The 15,616-nt window shown below is 40.6% G+C and overlaps 1 protein-coding gene across 3 annotated transcripts in view; it reads right to left on the bottom strand.

The window, feature by feature from the left end:
• ESYT2 (extended synaptotagmin 2) overlaps positions 1-15,616 on the bottom strand; it is a 79,648-nt gene that overhangs the window by 3,546 nt on the left and 60,486 nt on the right. For 2 of the 3 annotated variants that reach the window (XM_060280900.1, XM_035128853.2), the window contains 8 exons: positions 8,917-8,991; positions 8,237-8,323; positions 6,877-7,026; positions 6,157-6,542; positions 4,648-4,746; positions 2,503-2,634; positions 1,874-1,979; positions 75-124 (listed from right to left, as the gene is read on the bottom strand). In XM_060280900.1, coding sequence (XP_060136883.1) covers positions 75-124; positions 1,874-1,979; positions 2,503-2,634; positions 4,648-4,746; positions 6,157-6,542; positions 6,877-7,026; positions 8,237-8,323; positions 8,917-8,991 — 1,085 coding nt within the window. Of the gene's footprint in view, positions 1-74; positions 125-1,873; positions 1,980-2,502; positions 2,635-4,647; positions 4,747-6,156; positions 6,543-6,876; positions 7,027-8,236; positions 8,324-8,916; positions 8,992-12,033; positions 12,097-15,616 lie in introns of all 3 variants that reach the window. The other variant, XM_035128852.2, reaches the window with a different exon arrangement.

Below are 15,616 nucleotides of genomic sequence, written 5' to 3'. Positions count from 1 at the left end.
AAAAAGAAAAGCAGTCTTATTGGAGGCACCAAGAATAAATAAGATGGAAGGAGTACCAGTGTGATTGTACTTACCACTGGGTGCAACTCTTGGAAAGTTCTTCAGAAGCCAGTGGTATCAATACCTGTGCAAGAGAAGAAGCAGCTAATTAAGTTCAGAGAAATCTGGGCATGCTAATATCTTGTGGCAATGATTTAACACTTAATTTTTTTAAAAAAAATTTTTTTTTAATTAAGTGCCCTACAGCTGCTTAAGTAGAACTTTTGCTGGTGCCATCTCTCAAACTTTAAAGACTTGAGTCCCATTGTGACAGCATTCAGCAACACATTTTGCGGCGTTAAGTATGATATAGAATTCCCATGTGCTGAATCCGAATCAGTACTTGGATTTGTTGCGCCACAAGCCAGTTGGAAGTTGCAATCAGTGAGTGTGTCCAGGGTGGGCTTTTTCAGGAGTGATCAACTCGCCACCTCTTTCAGGACAGCTGGGACCACAAAGATGCATCAACCAAACCCTGAACCCGCTTGGGGATACCCCTCTGGCAAGCTTTAATAAACCAAGATGGTCAAAGGTCAAGGAGATACATTCTGGCTGCATTGTCACAAGGCCTGGGTATTTATTGGGGGCCTTGCAAGGGTATTGGCAAGCTCACCAGGCTGGGGCCTATAGCTCAGGTTCTGAGGCTACAGCAAGCAGCAACTCTGCTCAGACAAAAGGCATATTGGGATGGATATTTCTCTTGCTTTGGTGCCATTGCTTACAGAGGCAGGTAAATAACTCAAATGTTAACTCTCCTCTCATGCAAAGTGACATTGTCTATTTTTAGCGGTGCAGTTTCTGGGGTGAGAGTCAAGAGCCGAGATATAAGGCTGCCCTCCTACCATTTCTGTAATGGCTGGTGACTTTTTGGAAGGTCCAGCTGCTTCGGATTTCCTCGGGTGGTTCAGATCACTGCACAACATTGCAGGGAGTGGGTTGACTACTTGTGGCTCCCACGATGCTACATAGAGAAGGTCCCACAGTCAATCCCCAGCATCTCCAGGTAGGAATAGGAGAGATGCTGGTTTGAAATCCTGGAGAACTGTTGCCAGTCAGCACAGACAATACTGGGCTAGATGGACCAGTGGTCTGACTCACTAAAAGGCAGCTTCCTACCTTCCTATGATGTGATGATTAAAGCCCCTCGTAAGACTGTCTCTCATTCTCCACGCCCTCTGTGTTTAATCACCATTCTGCCTACAAGAGAAGCCACTAACCATTACATAAGGAAGTAGGAACAGTTCTGCTGGATCAGACCAAAGAATCATTTAGTCCAACAGTCTGTAGTTGCAGTGGTCAGCTAGATGTCCATGGGAAGCCCACAAGCAGAAGATAAGCACGTCCTCCAAGAATGTGTCTCATCCCCTTTTAAAGCCCTCATTGCATATTGTGGTAGAGAATTCCATAGTTTAATTGTGTGCTATATAATTCCTTTGACTTGAATCTTCAGTCAAACCCAAGTACTGTACAGTCGTACCTCGGGTTACGAACTCGATCCGTTCCGGGTCGCAGTTCGTAACCCGAAAAGGTCGCAAACCGAGTGCCATTTTTGCGCATGCGCAAAGCGCGCACGCCGCTTCTGCGAATGCGTGGAAGGCGCGCGCGGGGCGAAAACACTTCCGGGTTTGCAGAGTTCGTAACCCGAACTGTTCGCAACCCGAGCGGTTCGTAACCCGAGGTACAACTGTACTTCATTTTGCATCTCCTGCATCTTCCAGCATTCAGCTGCACTGATGATTCTGGGCTGTAGTATTTTGAGAAAGGAAGAACATTTTAACTCACACTTACCTGCACCTGCATTCCATGGTGTTTTTTCTTTATATCTGTAACTTACCTTACCAAGAAGCCCTTTGTCTTTGGATAAGAAACCTCCACTGTTCTTCACTGCTACATCTAACGTTCTTCTCTGTACTTCAGGTAATGAAACACTGAAATCAAAGCTGAAAAGAGAAAACAATATTAAAGTGCGCTTATGAAATGTATCAGATGCCTTATGAAAGGCATCTGATACAGGATACCCAGCAGGTTTAGAATCTCTGTTTACATTTTTATTAAATTGTATTTCTAAACTGCAAAACAGGTCTGCAGGAGGGAAATCCCTGAAATTCTGAAAGCAGCCTTTGATTCCAACTGAACTTGCATGGAAAAATATTCATGAACATAAACTCCCTCTCACCTCATGGTGAGCACTTCCCTTTGCAAAACTATTTGCTTTCTGAGCTTTCTGTCCATCTCTACTTTCTAAGCATACCAGGCTATTAAAACCAATCACCTTTTAAAACATGCATTGTACTGAACCATGTTCCCTGCCTGTTTTAAAATAAGTGTTAAATAAACTTTTGAAATCTGTTTACTCCTAAACAGTTTGCTGTATACTCCTGATTACTTCTATTTCACTGCAAGCAAAAGAAGATTGTGTCAACTCCATGTTGTAAAACCAACAAATGAGAAACTGCAACATACGCCTGATCAAACACTGGATTTAAATTCTTCTTCGAAACGCTTGTTTTTCTTCTTCCTGATCTCCTCTTGTCAGGCAATAAATACATTCGGACATAGGGGTCAGATCCTTCTTCTGAAAACGCAATTAGATTTCTGTCAAAGAAACACAAAATAACCACATTAGAACAGAGGACATTTTTTTTTTAAGTACACTGTCTCGGTATTCACGCCAACTGCCTCGGTATTCATCCTCTCAGACTGTCTCCTGTATGTGCTGATTCTTAATATCTTCTCTCCTAACGTATTGCCTACTGTATACACGATCACTCTCCTGCCCTCCCAGAAAGAGGATTCTGGTTGCAAGTAGCTTTCAATATGAGGCAACTGAGAGAAATTGAGCTCAGGAAACAGCACTAACGGAGAGGTGATGGGCTGTCAAGCCACATGAAAAAGACTGAGGAATGAAACTCCTTGCCACTCATCACCACCTTCTCATATGTGCTATTAGGAATGTAGCTTCTTCTTGGGTCAGTGTTATTCAGGGATAAAATAGGAATATGGTAGAGATAATGAACCACCAACTCCCCATTCCTTACCCAAATTCCCCTAGCCCCAGCCAAATGCATGAGCATAGAATTTTACCCTATAGCAGTAATATTAGAGATACTTGACTTCTGCCAATTAAATTAAAATTTTAGCAAAACACTGTAATATCCTAGTGGCAATTGTGCAACAGCCCATAATTTCTCTAGGGAAAGCACTTTAAAATGTTTTCAGTATCTCATTTTTTATTAAACGTGGTTTCTTAACGTTTCAATTGTCACAAACTAAGTCTCGATCATTTCAGTGGCTCAGTAATAAGCCTCAAAACTTATCTGGGATAATACTATCCTGTGCTTTGGGCTAATACAATCTTATGCTAGACTTAGAACAATGGCCCACCCACACTAGCGCTGCCAACCCTGACAGGTATCAGGTCTCCAGAGACTCAGGGAAATATCTTTTCCCTGTCCTGTTATCTAAGACTTTGCAAATGGTAGTTCTGGGGGCACATCTGGAACATCATCTGTCCAGAAGATATGGCCCCCTCTGCAATGTATTCGCAATACAGCTACGGTGGTCCTTCCAGGGAAGTGGCCTGGAATCCACACGTACTCATGCAAAATATATAATGAATAGACTATCAGAATGAGCTGCAGGGCTCCAATGACACTTCTGAATAAGGTAGACAGACGGTGCTGGTGGAAGGGAGGGAGCTTGCCTCTACTACATTGCAATAATAGAAGCCAATGCTACAGTTACATATTGCTCTGAGCATTGCTATTATTCTACTTCAGTTTATTTAACAAAATGTTTCAAAGAAAATAAAATGTACATTAAATGGTAAAAATTAAAAGCAAGTTTATAAAAAAAGCAAAATAAATTAAATGAACAGCTAAAGGTAGGGAATCTCTCCTATATAGTGAACAAATGGACACTTGAATGCAACCCCAGTGATCCATGCCCTGGTAAACTCTCATCTGGATTACTACAATGTGCTCTACGGGCTTCTGTACAGCTTGCTTGGAGGCTGCCGCTAGTGCAGAAAGCCAGTGTTCAGTGACTTGAGAGTGATGTGCCAATTCAAAGCCGTATTACTCCTCCATGAACTGCAGTGGCTGCTTGCTTCCAAGCCCAATTCAAGGTGTTGCTGTCAACTTACAAAGCTCTATACAGATACATGACAGAATGCTTTCCCCAGTTTGTGCAACTGGAGGGAGCCCTTCTTAGGATACCGCGGTCCCGTGATACCCAAGGAACTGTGGCCTATTCAAAAGGCTTCCTGGTTGTGTTGTGTTAACCTCTTTGCCTCTAGAGGTCCATCAGTCTTCAACTATTCGTTTCATTGGCTTTTGCAGACATAACCCTTCACCTGGGACAGTTAGGCTGAGAGATCTGCTGAGCCACAGGACAGTTTGTGGGAATGGTTAGATGGCTTTTATGGTTATATTGTGTTGTTGTTGTGTATTGTGTGTTGGCTCTTTGTTGTTGTTGTTGTTCTACTGTGTATTTTAAAGGTGAACTGCTTTGTTATTATCAGGAGTGCAGCAGTATATAATTAGACTAAAATGAATGAATAATAGTAGTTTTGCTGCAAGATACAGAAAGAAGCAATATTATACTCACCTACATGTGTGAACCACGACCATAAGTTTGTTTCTTTGTGAGCTGTGCCGAATTGTTAATTGAATCTGTCCCAACGGAGACTGTCCTAACGTTGTGCCACTGTGAGAATCATAATACTGTCAATATTCAGTTGCCATGTTGGGGAAGCAACTGACATACATAAGCAGGTTTATTTCTCTTTTCTTGAAAGTTTTTATCCCCTCAATAGTAAGGATATGACCTTTCACAAACTCAGAAGCCATGCCACATGCTGTTTTAACCCAGGTTTCTGGTATAAATACAGTGTAGATAGCCTGGAGGAGCAGAACGAAAGCTCATCTAATCTATAGGACTCCCACAAGAACTCTCCCCCCACTTGTGATTCTCAATAACTGGTATTCAGAGGCACACTGCCTCCAACAATGAAGCTTCATATCTACTGTGCAGTGAAGGTTACATTACGGATGTAGCATGTTAGGCAATTGCTGCTGTGTGCAAATGTCAGCAGACTGTATGAACCGTTCTTCATGCACAGTAATTTCAAGAAACAAAGGATGATAAACATGTTTAAGAAAGCTGTAAAGCCAACATAACATATTCTGTTACATTCAGAAGCTTATACATCTGAATGGCGAAACACCCCTAAAGTTACTAAATGCATGAGAATAATACAGAGAAGTCAAAAGACAATATGAGCTCTCCATGTTAGTTGAAAAAGGATCCTCACTATGTGCCTCACATTTAGGTTTGAAAGAGCCAACAGAAAGTGAACTAGTGTACCAATCAGAATGGGGTCCAATTTATGTTGGTAAATTTAAAGACATACCTACAAAGGCAAAGGCAACTACATATAATAATGAGAACTGTTTACTCATACATGCCCTGGTGCCAAAAACTCCACTGAGTTGCAGAAGCAACAAATATTTTTACATCGGATAATACTGCACTGTTAATTTATCTGCTGTGCAGTGGCAAATTAGGTATAGTTGCTATTTATAGACTAAGGATGCCAGCTGTCATCGAACTACATAATCTTTATTTTAAGACCTCACAATCCAAGTTTCAGTTTGTAATTCTCAGTGGTCAATAAGACTGTGTACTAGTGTTTTTGGAAAAAGTATCATTCCCCCTGGAGAGGCTTACAAGATAGGTTCTGGGCATAAAGCAAAGTCTAATTGACCACTATTATCAAAACCAGGAAGGATTTTTTATTACAAGTCATAGATAGGGACACTGAAGGCACCATCTCATCAATGTTCATAGGTTTGCTGCAACATTGCACCGTGCGATCTAGACAAGCTTTCATCAATCTGGTGCCCGTCAGACGTTTTGGACTACAACTCCCATCAGCTCCAGCTAGCACAGCTGCACAGTCCAAAACAAATGGAGGACACCAGGTTGATGAAAGCTTCTCTAGACTACATGTCCTGTTGTGTAAGGAACCCTAGCTTCTCACATCCATTATGTTTGATGGCCTTCCTGGTTCCTTCCTAGCCTAAAACTTAACGTAAAAAGAATTCAGGACCATACTTTTCAAGTTGTCTCAGCCGCTGCCGCAGCTCCTGCGTGGCAATGGGCAGTGATATGTCCGAAGCGATACTTGGAGTAGGTTCTTTGACTGAAAGGTGGCTGGGAGAATAGCTCAAGTTGGAGGCAAGGAGACTGGATGAGCTTCTGCTGAGATCTGTTGGCCACTGAGGACTAGGATTAGAGGGATGGCTTTTTTCAACCACATCAGTCTTTTTAACAGTGTCTGTTGTTGTGGAAACTGGGTGTTTGTTCAAGTCAGTTGCTGGAGAACTGGGGACCTGAGGCTTGAAAGAACCTTTTCTTCCATCTTTGGAAACAGAGGGCCTCTTCACTTGGGCTGAGTGTTGGTGGTCTGGAGACCTCTCTTGCTTTTCAAGAGAAAGAATCTAGAAGCCACAGAACAGAGAACATGGCATTAATTTCTTGGCGCAGTACAGAAAGGAGCTGCACATGCAGCTGAATTAAGATACAAATGCTAGAAAACCCTGAGATACTTTAAAATGGCAATGGCAGGGTTTGAACCTGGGACATTCTGCATACAAGGTAGGTGCTTTATTCACTGAGCTTTGGGCCCCAATGCATGCAAGACAGTACCACCTATCCAACTATGTGCAATTTATTTCCCTTTTTAATGCAATTTGTTTTCTTCCATACTTAGGAACATATATTTGCATGCCACCACCGCGGTTCTTTAAACATATATTCATTGAGATCATGTACCCTGAGTGCAATCTTCATGTTTACAGTGCTGTTTGGACCAGAATTGCTAAGATGAAATCTCTGGTGCATAGTTAGATCTTGACTTTCAAGAAGCTGACTTAGAGGAAGCTTGAAGTTTCCCAAGGAACACTGGTGTTGTTCATCCTTGACCTATTGGAGAAGGAGAAGAAACTGACCTCACTGAACATTTTAAATAAAAACCGACTCAAACTCATAAAAAGGATAGCCACTTTTCAATAAAACACATTTTTTAAACAAGAAACAACAACAACTTCATGCTTCTTCACTAACTGGTTACAGAGAGAAAAGCAGGTATTTTACTCAATAGTGCTATTTCTATGGAAAAGGCAATAATCTGCCAAAGTCGAATTAAAGTAAAACTGCTGTCTGGAACCAAGCAAAACAAAAATGAAATGATTCAGATATAAATAATAATAGCTGAGTTTGACTGCTCACACTGGGGGGGGGGCTTTAGATTCATGGCCATCAGCTCCATTTGATAAGACACCCAAATTCCAGCACCAGATGAAGTCAGGTTTACTGTGACCACCAATATAAACATTACAGAAGCTATTTAAAATGCTACTGCCTGGTCTAGTAAAAACAAATTTGATTATGCAAATTGTTCAGCATTTGCAGAAGTGGCACAAGGTTACTCAAGACCTTGTCATCCAAATGAGTAGAAGCCTCAAGATAGGTTGGTTGTTGTTGTTTTTTAAATCTTACAGAGGTCACTAACATTTTTAGGCCCATGGGCACCTTTGGATTTTTGAATGAGTACCATGAATGCCACCACCTCTGATCACTACCCTTCTCATCAGATCAGTTGCCCTACTACAGACACAAGAAAGAAGAAAGTATGCACACACTTCACTTTCCCAAGGGATCTGTGGAAAATCTGGATCCCATAGAATAAATATGAGCCTTGGAAAAGACATAGAGCTGAAGGAGGAAGTGGGAAAGAGTGTCAAGCAGGAAAGAGTGTCAACTCTTCAAACTTCCTTCTTCTGCTCCATGCACTTTTCAAGGAAGGAAGAGGTAACCACCCTCACAGCTTCATGTCCAAGGGGGTAAGATTCACTGGCACCAGGGCAAAGCCTCAAACGTGCCATAAACCAAAAGCTCATGCCATGACGAATGTATTGCTGTGTAAGGTGCTACAATACCTTTTTCCTACAACACATTAAACACGACTACCCATCTGGAAGATATTGCCATGCTTTTTTAGAAACGGTGGAATCAAAATACTAGATGGGGGAAGAAGGAAAGTAACCCATAGATATTGGAAGGGATTACTTAGGGGCAGGAGCTGGTATAAACAGGGGAGAGGCAAAGACCTCAAAGGAGAAAGACATCTTACCTCAACTTCTAGCTCTTGCCGTCTAGGGTTGTGAATAAAGAAAGTGAAGTTTTCCTCCCATACAGGTTCATTGGTCTTGTAACGAATCTATTCGGGGGTAGGGAGAAGTTTGTTTATTACAATTAATGGCTAAAAATAAGCTCAGTTTATACAGTTGCCTTGCAACTTTCACATACTGTACGGTAAAGTTCATATGGACTAGAAAAATCACATGGAAGCTTACATGGTGAATCAAATGCCCCTTATAGATTTAAATGACTTTCCCAACATATCCAAGAGGCTGTGTAACATAATGGCAAGAGTGTGGGTTTGGATGAAGGAAACTGAAGTTTAAAACCCCGTTTCAGCTGCTAGATGGTGGCTTCAGGCAAGCCACTCATTGTCTCTCAGCCTAACACAGTTCACAAGGTTATGAGGATGACTAAAGAGGCCTTGGGCTCCTTAAAGGAAAAGTAGGATACAAGAGTAATAAAGGCCCAGTCCTTCAGGATGGGTTACAACAGAAATGTCGCTCATTTTTCTTTGGTTTAACGAATTAACCTGCTCTCAGCCTGCTTCTCAATAGGAGGAGGACTGCAAACACCTTTCCTATTACGTGTAACACGTAAACAACTGTGAGCAATGAATTCCCAAGAATACCTCAATATTTATCCAAGGTAGATTTAGGTCTTTGAGCTTACCTTACTTTCTTGTGCCTTGTGTCCAACAGTCAGCAAGACAAGGGGGTTGGGGTTGCTATTTAGTTTCTTTCCTGACTGAAGACGAAGGGGGGGGGGATGAAATTCTTTTAATATCTCATTCGGGCTTTCCATCAATTGAACCCAGCCCTCCACCCATTTATTTTGTATTCTTTACAAAGTTGTTTATAGGTTATGAGGCAAACAGCAATCACGCACACCCACCTTGAAATATTCTGTACAGGGATACTACCGACACAACTGAATTTCAAAATCCTTCCCACATTTCCGTGCCAGCCCCCACCCCATACTTTGAATGAAACTGTTCCATAAAGTTCAACCTCTCAATCCGTTAATAAGCATTTCAAATCCCAGAAAAAAAATGAATGAATGCTGCGGTCTGCATGCAGATGGGGGATATGGATAAAGCGCAAGCTTAGAAAGCTTATTTTTGTTATATGTATGATGGAATATTATGATTGAGCTGAACTTCAGGCTCATTAAATATCCTCTTTTTTTTTGGAGGGGGGAGAAGCAAAGAAGGAGATGTGCTATGATATCTTATAGGTTTACCCAACCATCTGTCATGTCTGAGCCTTGCTCCCCAGTTGCAAACCATTAGGTCAAACTGAAAAAAGTAAACAGTGACTTATCATCATTTCACAGAAACTGAACATTCCCTGATCGTGAATGTCTGTTAACAGGCTTCAAATTAATGTCTCACAGAAATGCTTTCATTAAAAAGAGACGTATATACAACAGTTAATCCGAAGAAGCTATTAATGTTGTTAAAAGTCATTACCAAGATTGTTAACAGATTTATTTGAACTAAGGACACAGGAAAAATTAAAATGCTTAAAAGCAGAGGTTAATAAACTATGTTACAATGGTTAGAGGGTCATAAACGTGTATTAAATCAGCTATTGTCCTGAAATTTTCAAACAATTTTTTTTAAAATTTAGATTTAATTGATACATAAGCTATTGTTAATGCCTCTCTTTTTAGTGATCGTTATCTTTCATTGAATGAAGCAAAAACTCTTTTAGATTAGGAGAATCATACAGCATGTTTTGATTCCTATCAAATCAGAGGGTTTTTTTAAACTGCAATTCATCTTTAAGTGCAAATTCCATTTCTCATACAAAATACTCAATTTTAAAAGAAATAAGCCATATCATTAATCATCTATGTACTCAGGAGAATAAAAGGAGAGTTCCTTTGATTCTCCACTACCTTACCAAACACGCCCCGCAAAGTATTAACTATGGGGCTGTTTGCCAATAAACTGGTTTAGTGATCACTGAATGAAGTATATAGCATTAAATCAAGTCCTCAGCCATCAACCTTTACAAGATAGAACTTTTTGTTTACTGGGTGCTTGACTTTCCGTTTCCCCCTCTTGTTCATCACTATTCACAGGTTTCCTTTATGTTATTCTCTCTTTTTAGTCTTCCTGAATGCTGCAGTTAAGAATCTTTTTTTTAAAAATCATACAGAAGAAGGATAAGCAAAGTGTGTATTTTTGCGGTGCACTGAACTGTCTACGAATATAAAATCTCTCCCAATAGAGGGATTTTTTTATATATTTTGCTAATCCAATGCTGTAAAGCAGTGCATAAATATTCCAGGAATATTGAACAAGGTAATATGCTCCCGCATACAACAGCTGCAAAACAGTAATTTTAAATATTCGCACATGGGATCCACTAATTTGGCTGGCCTTGTTTCTAACCAAGCCTTATGAGGAATGGTTGAAGGAGCTGGGTAGGTTTAGCCTGGAAAAGAGTAGACTGAAAGGAGATGTGATAGCCATCTTCAAATACCTTAAGGGCTGCCACGTGGAAGATACACAAAGCTTGTTTTCTCCTGCTCTGGAACGTAGGACCCGTAACAATGGATTCAAGTTACAAGAAAGGAGATTCCGACTCAGCATCAGGAAGAACTAAGAGCTGTTCGACAATGGAACAGACTCTTTTGGGAGTTTGTGAACTCTCCTTCACTGGAGGTTTTTAAGTAGAGGTTGGATGGCCACCTGCCATGGATGCTTTAGCTGAGATTCCTACATTACAGGGGGTTGAACTAGATGACCCTTCCAAGTCAATGATTCTATTATAATAGCCAGTGAGAAGAAGCTGTAACTTCCTGTCCACAGAGACCATTACTGTAAACCACCCTGTGATCCCCTGATATGTAAATTTAATAAAATTATATCCATCCCCTTTGAGCCTGCTTCCAATTAAGATTGTTTACAGGGGAGGAGAGGCAGCATTCGCATAGGTATACACATGTTTGTAAATAATCCTTTATTTCCAACCAATGGCACTAATTAGGTATTTCAGTGTCTCTGTGCTGCAAGCATATTTTGAAAAGATTACTCCTATGGTGAATATACTGGAGCACCCTCCTGATACTTGATAGAACTCAATGTATGGTTGCCACTGGTTATCTGTCTATGTGAATTCTGGCTAGTACCTATAAGGATCATCCAGAAACATGCTCCTATGAGTAAGTCTACAAAGCTAGTTTCTAATCAATTTCATTTTGATGTTTTGTTGTGTTGGAAGATAGGAATGAACCAATGGGCTCAAATTACAACAGAAATGATTTAGACTAAACATAAGGAATTACTATGGATTCCTCTTTGTTACAGGTTTTTAATGCAGAATAATTTTTGATTTCCTGCATCAGAAGGGGGTTGGATTAGATGATCTTTTGAGGTTGTTTCCAACTCTATAATCGTAATATTCTTAAAGTGCCCCTTGTACTAGCCTTATTATGAAGACTTCAGCTTTCATCACAGATTACTGATAAATTTGATTACGCTTTAAATACAGCAAATGCATGATTCACAGTGGAATCTGGTAGTTTTGTCTTTGTTTACAGCTTTGTTTTTGCTTAGTTATAATAAGGTTTTAATGTTTACAATGCTACATTGATACAATTTTCGGTGTGCTGTCTCACAGACAAATAGATCAACGCTCTGTGTCTTAATGCCTGATACCAAGTAGGAAGATTGTGTTCCGTGGCACAAAAAATACATAGGAATTTCAATTTGTTACAGGTGACTCTGTGACTCCATTTAATGGTGTGACTTTAAATGGAAAGGTGTATTAGCTTTACCTTCAGGGCTTTCTGAACAGCAGACTTCTTCAAGGCATCTGGATTATACTCTAATGGATTATGCTTTTAAATCAGAAGAAAATGAACATACAAAGGGTTAATAAGGCATGCAATGAAGCAGTTCTATGGTGGTTAAGTAAGGACAGGACAACAGGGGACCAGGGGAAAACACATTCTGGGAATGAAGGGGAAACAACAAAATGATTACTTCAAAATAATACGCCGAGGTCTTTTGTTCTCATTCTATCTTTAATTCCAGTATTCTGATTTTCCAGTAGGGCTAATATTCTTCTCCCTTATTATTATCTTTTCAAAGCGGTACGACGCAACATAAATTTCTTACTTGAATTGGAGATGTACAAATAGGAGTGGATTTAATCAAGATTGGCCTCTGACCATTTCCATTAACAATTTCTCATTTCATGTTGGTAATAGCTGCATCACCCCAGAAGTGACTCAGGCAAGCTATTAAGAATTAAGCTACCAAGTAAAACTGCAATGCTACCAGCTGAATAGCAGAAGGGGCTTCGAAATAAAGCAAACAGGTGTTCAGGGAGCCATTCCCCCACCCATGGGTTTTTGAAGCAGAACATATTATTTAATAGGAAAGTTCTGCTTTGAAAGCTCATGGCATTTGCTGTTCAGTAATAGAAGCAACTCTGCAGTCATGCTGTAACTCAAAACAGGAAGAGAAAGTTATACTGTTCCAGAAATAACTCTTTATAAATTCAATTGCACAGGATTTTTTCCTGTTTTCTGCAGGGGTGGAATAATCTGGCATGAAGTTGTTAGACACATACAGTTGTCTCTGTTTCAGGGTACAGCATGAGTTTTGATGTGGAAGTCATGCATTAAAAAACCCAAAAAAACCAATCCCACAAACCTGTTGGAAAGAACTAGAAACGTGAGGTATACAGGATTGCAATGTTTTGTGGTCCTGCCTTCTTCAGGGGGGTAAGAGAGAGAATGGACAAAGTTTCTTATCTCTGAATATAGCTCCTTAGAAAGAAATTTATTTCCCAGGGCCATAAGTAACCCAATAAGTACACTCAAGAACATGAAGTTCTTCTTGAAGCAATGGGTCAATCTGAGTCAAGAGTTCTTTGCAGAAGCATTTAAAAGAGTTGTGTCCATACCACACTCAGGCTACTGCCAACCTGGGAAGGCATCTTAAGAATCAAGAATTGACAACACAACGTGCAGGAACTTGGCCTGTTTCTATTTGCCACTTAGAATAGCTATGTGCATTATATATACTGTACAGTGGTGCCTTGCTAGACGAATTTAATTCGTTCCACGGGTCAATTCTTATAACAAAAAAATCGTCTAGCGAATCCCATAGGAATGTATTGAATTTTTATTTATTTTTTGCCCACAGGAACGCATTAATTGAATTTCAGTGCATTGAAACCGCGATTCGCCAGACGAATGTTTCGTAAAACAAATTCGTCTAGCAAGGCAACCTCCGCTCGAAAAATCCTTTCATTAAGCGAAAAATTCATCTTACAGGGCATTCGTCTAGCGAGGCACCACTGTAGACTGAAAGCAAAAAGTGGCCTATAAGGTTTAGAAACAACCCAAATAATTTTACGTTGCATGTACACGTAGGTCCTCAATCCTTTTCTCTATATGTGCTGCTTCTTGATATGCAAGGTTCAGTCCCTGATAGTTCTTGCTGCTTTATTTGCAGTTGTTCATGAATGTCACAAGTACGTTAAAAGTTCGTGATCCTGCTGAAATTTTGCCATACTCTTATTTTTTAAAGAATCGTGTTAAGTTCAAATGGGCACTGTAACTGCTTTAACCGAGAAGGCAGAGTTATCAGAATTAAAGCAATGGATTGTATAGGGGATTGCAGTTTGCATGCTACTGCCATGCAAACTTTATAATGTCTGTGAAGGGAAGGAGCTTTTAAAATTATCCAAAACAGGAAAGGGGGGGTCAGCCACTTCTAAAGTAAAAAGGGAAATACAAACTCCAGCTTAATTTGGGTCAAGTTGCTGTTAAAGTTGATTTTTTTTCTAGAGCAATCTTTGTCGGCTGTAACAAGCTATTCCAATCTGGGCAAACTTAACATGAAAGGGAAATTAGCACTTGGGAGACACAAAATGTGGCAGTACTCTAACATACAATAGAAATAGTTACAGGTAGGTAGCCGTGTTGGTCTGCTGTAGTAGAAACGAAATTTAAAAATTCCTTCCAGTACCCCCTTAGAGACCAAATAAGTTTGTCATAGGTATGAGCTTTCGTGTGCAGGCATGCACACTTCTTCAGATACACTGAAACAGAAGTCACCAGTCCCTTTTATATAGTGAGAGGGTGAGGAGGGGTATTACTCCCACCAGCCTTCTGAGTAATACCCCTCCCCACCCTCTCACTATACATAAGAGTCTGGTGACTTCTGTTTCAGTGTATCTGAAGAAGTGTGCCTGCCTGCACACGAAAGCTCATACCTATGACAAACTTAGTTGGTCTCTAAGGGGGTACTGGAAGGTACACTAGAAATGGGGCAGAGAAAGCTATTGGCAGGATGTGGGACTATGAGCACCTTTCTCCCATTTGTGAAATTTCCTCATCACCGCAGTGAAGGAGCTTTGGCATTACATGTGACTGTCACGACCCTGGATGAAAAAAGAAACATATTGAATGTGCTTCTAAAGTAATTTTCAAACTAAAGCTGGGTTCTCAAAGGAAACTTAGAAGCAAACCCAATTTGGCAAACATCTGACTCAACACCAAATCAAGTTAGTATGGAGCTGGAGAATGTACACACAATCCTAAAATCTGATATTTACACCTAAGCTCAGTTCCACTGAAAGCCAGAATAGGGCCAGGGAAGAGATAAATACCTATCCCTCCAAGTAAGACTCATCTGCTTATAAAAAATTATAAAATGTTATACCAGGTGCAAGACTGATGAGCTAAAGACTTATAAAATGAATGTAAACATCTATGATTAGTATTCAAGTATTGTCAAGAGCACTAGGATTATTCAGATAGGAATAAAAGGACTCAAGGCCATTATTTATATGCCACCTGCCTGACTGGTTGCCCCAGCCACTCTGGGTGGCTTCCAGCAAAATATAAAAACACAATAAAACTTCAAGCATTAAAGACAGGGCTGCCTTCCGATGTCTTCTAAAAGTCATATAGTTGTTTATCTGTTTGACATCTGATGGGAGGGCATTCTACAGAGCAGGTGCCACTACCAAGAAGGCCCTCTGCACTAACCTGAAGGGGACTGACAGAAGAGGGGCAGAAAGATGAATTTTCACATTGGGAATGGAGTGGGCTTGCCTCCTCGGTTTCCCAGCTGCACCTACAGCTACCAGTAAAGGTAAAGGGACCCCTGACCATTAGGTCCAGTCATGACCGACTCTGGGGTTTAGGCGCTCATCTCGCGTTATTGGCCAAGGGAGCTGGCATACAGCTTCTAGGTCATGTGGCCAGCATGACAAAGCTGCTTCTGGCGAACCAGAGCAGCACACGGAAACGCAGTTTACTTTCCCACCAGAGAGGTATCTATTTATCTACTTGCACTTGACGTGCTTTCAAACTGCTAGGTTGGCAGGAGCTGGGACCG

This window comes from Zootoca vivipara, chromosome 12 (assembly GCF_963506605.1).
Source record: "Zootoca vivipara chromosome 12, rZooViv1.1, whole genome shotgun sequence".
NCBI lineage: Eukaryota > Metazoa > Chordata > Lepidosauria > Squamata > Lacertidae > Zootoca > Zootoca vivipara.
Note: the sequence above shows the minus strand (reverse complement) of the source record. Positions and strands in the feature narration are given on the sequence as shown.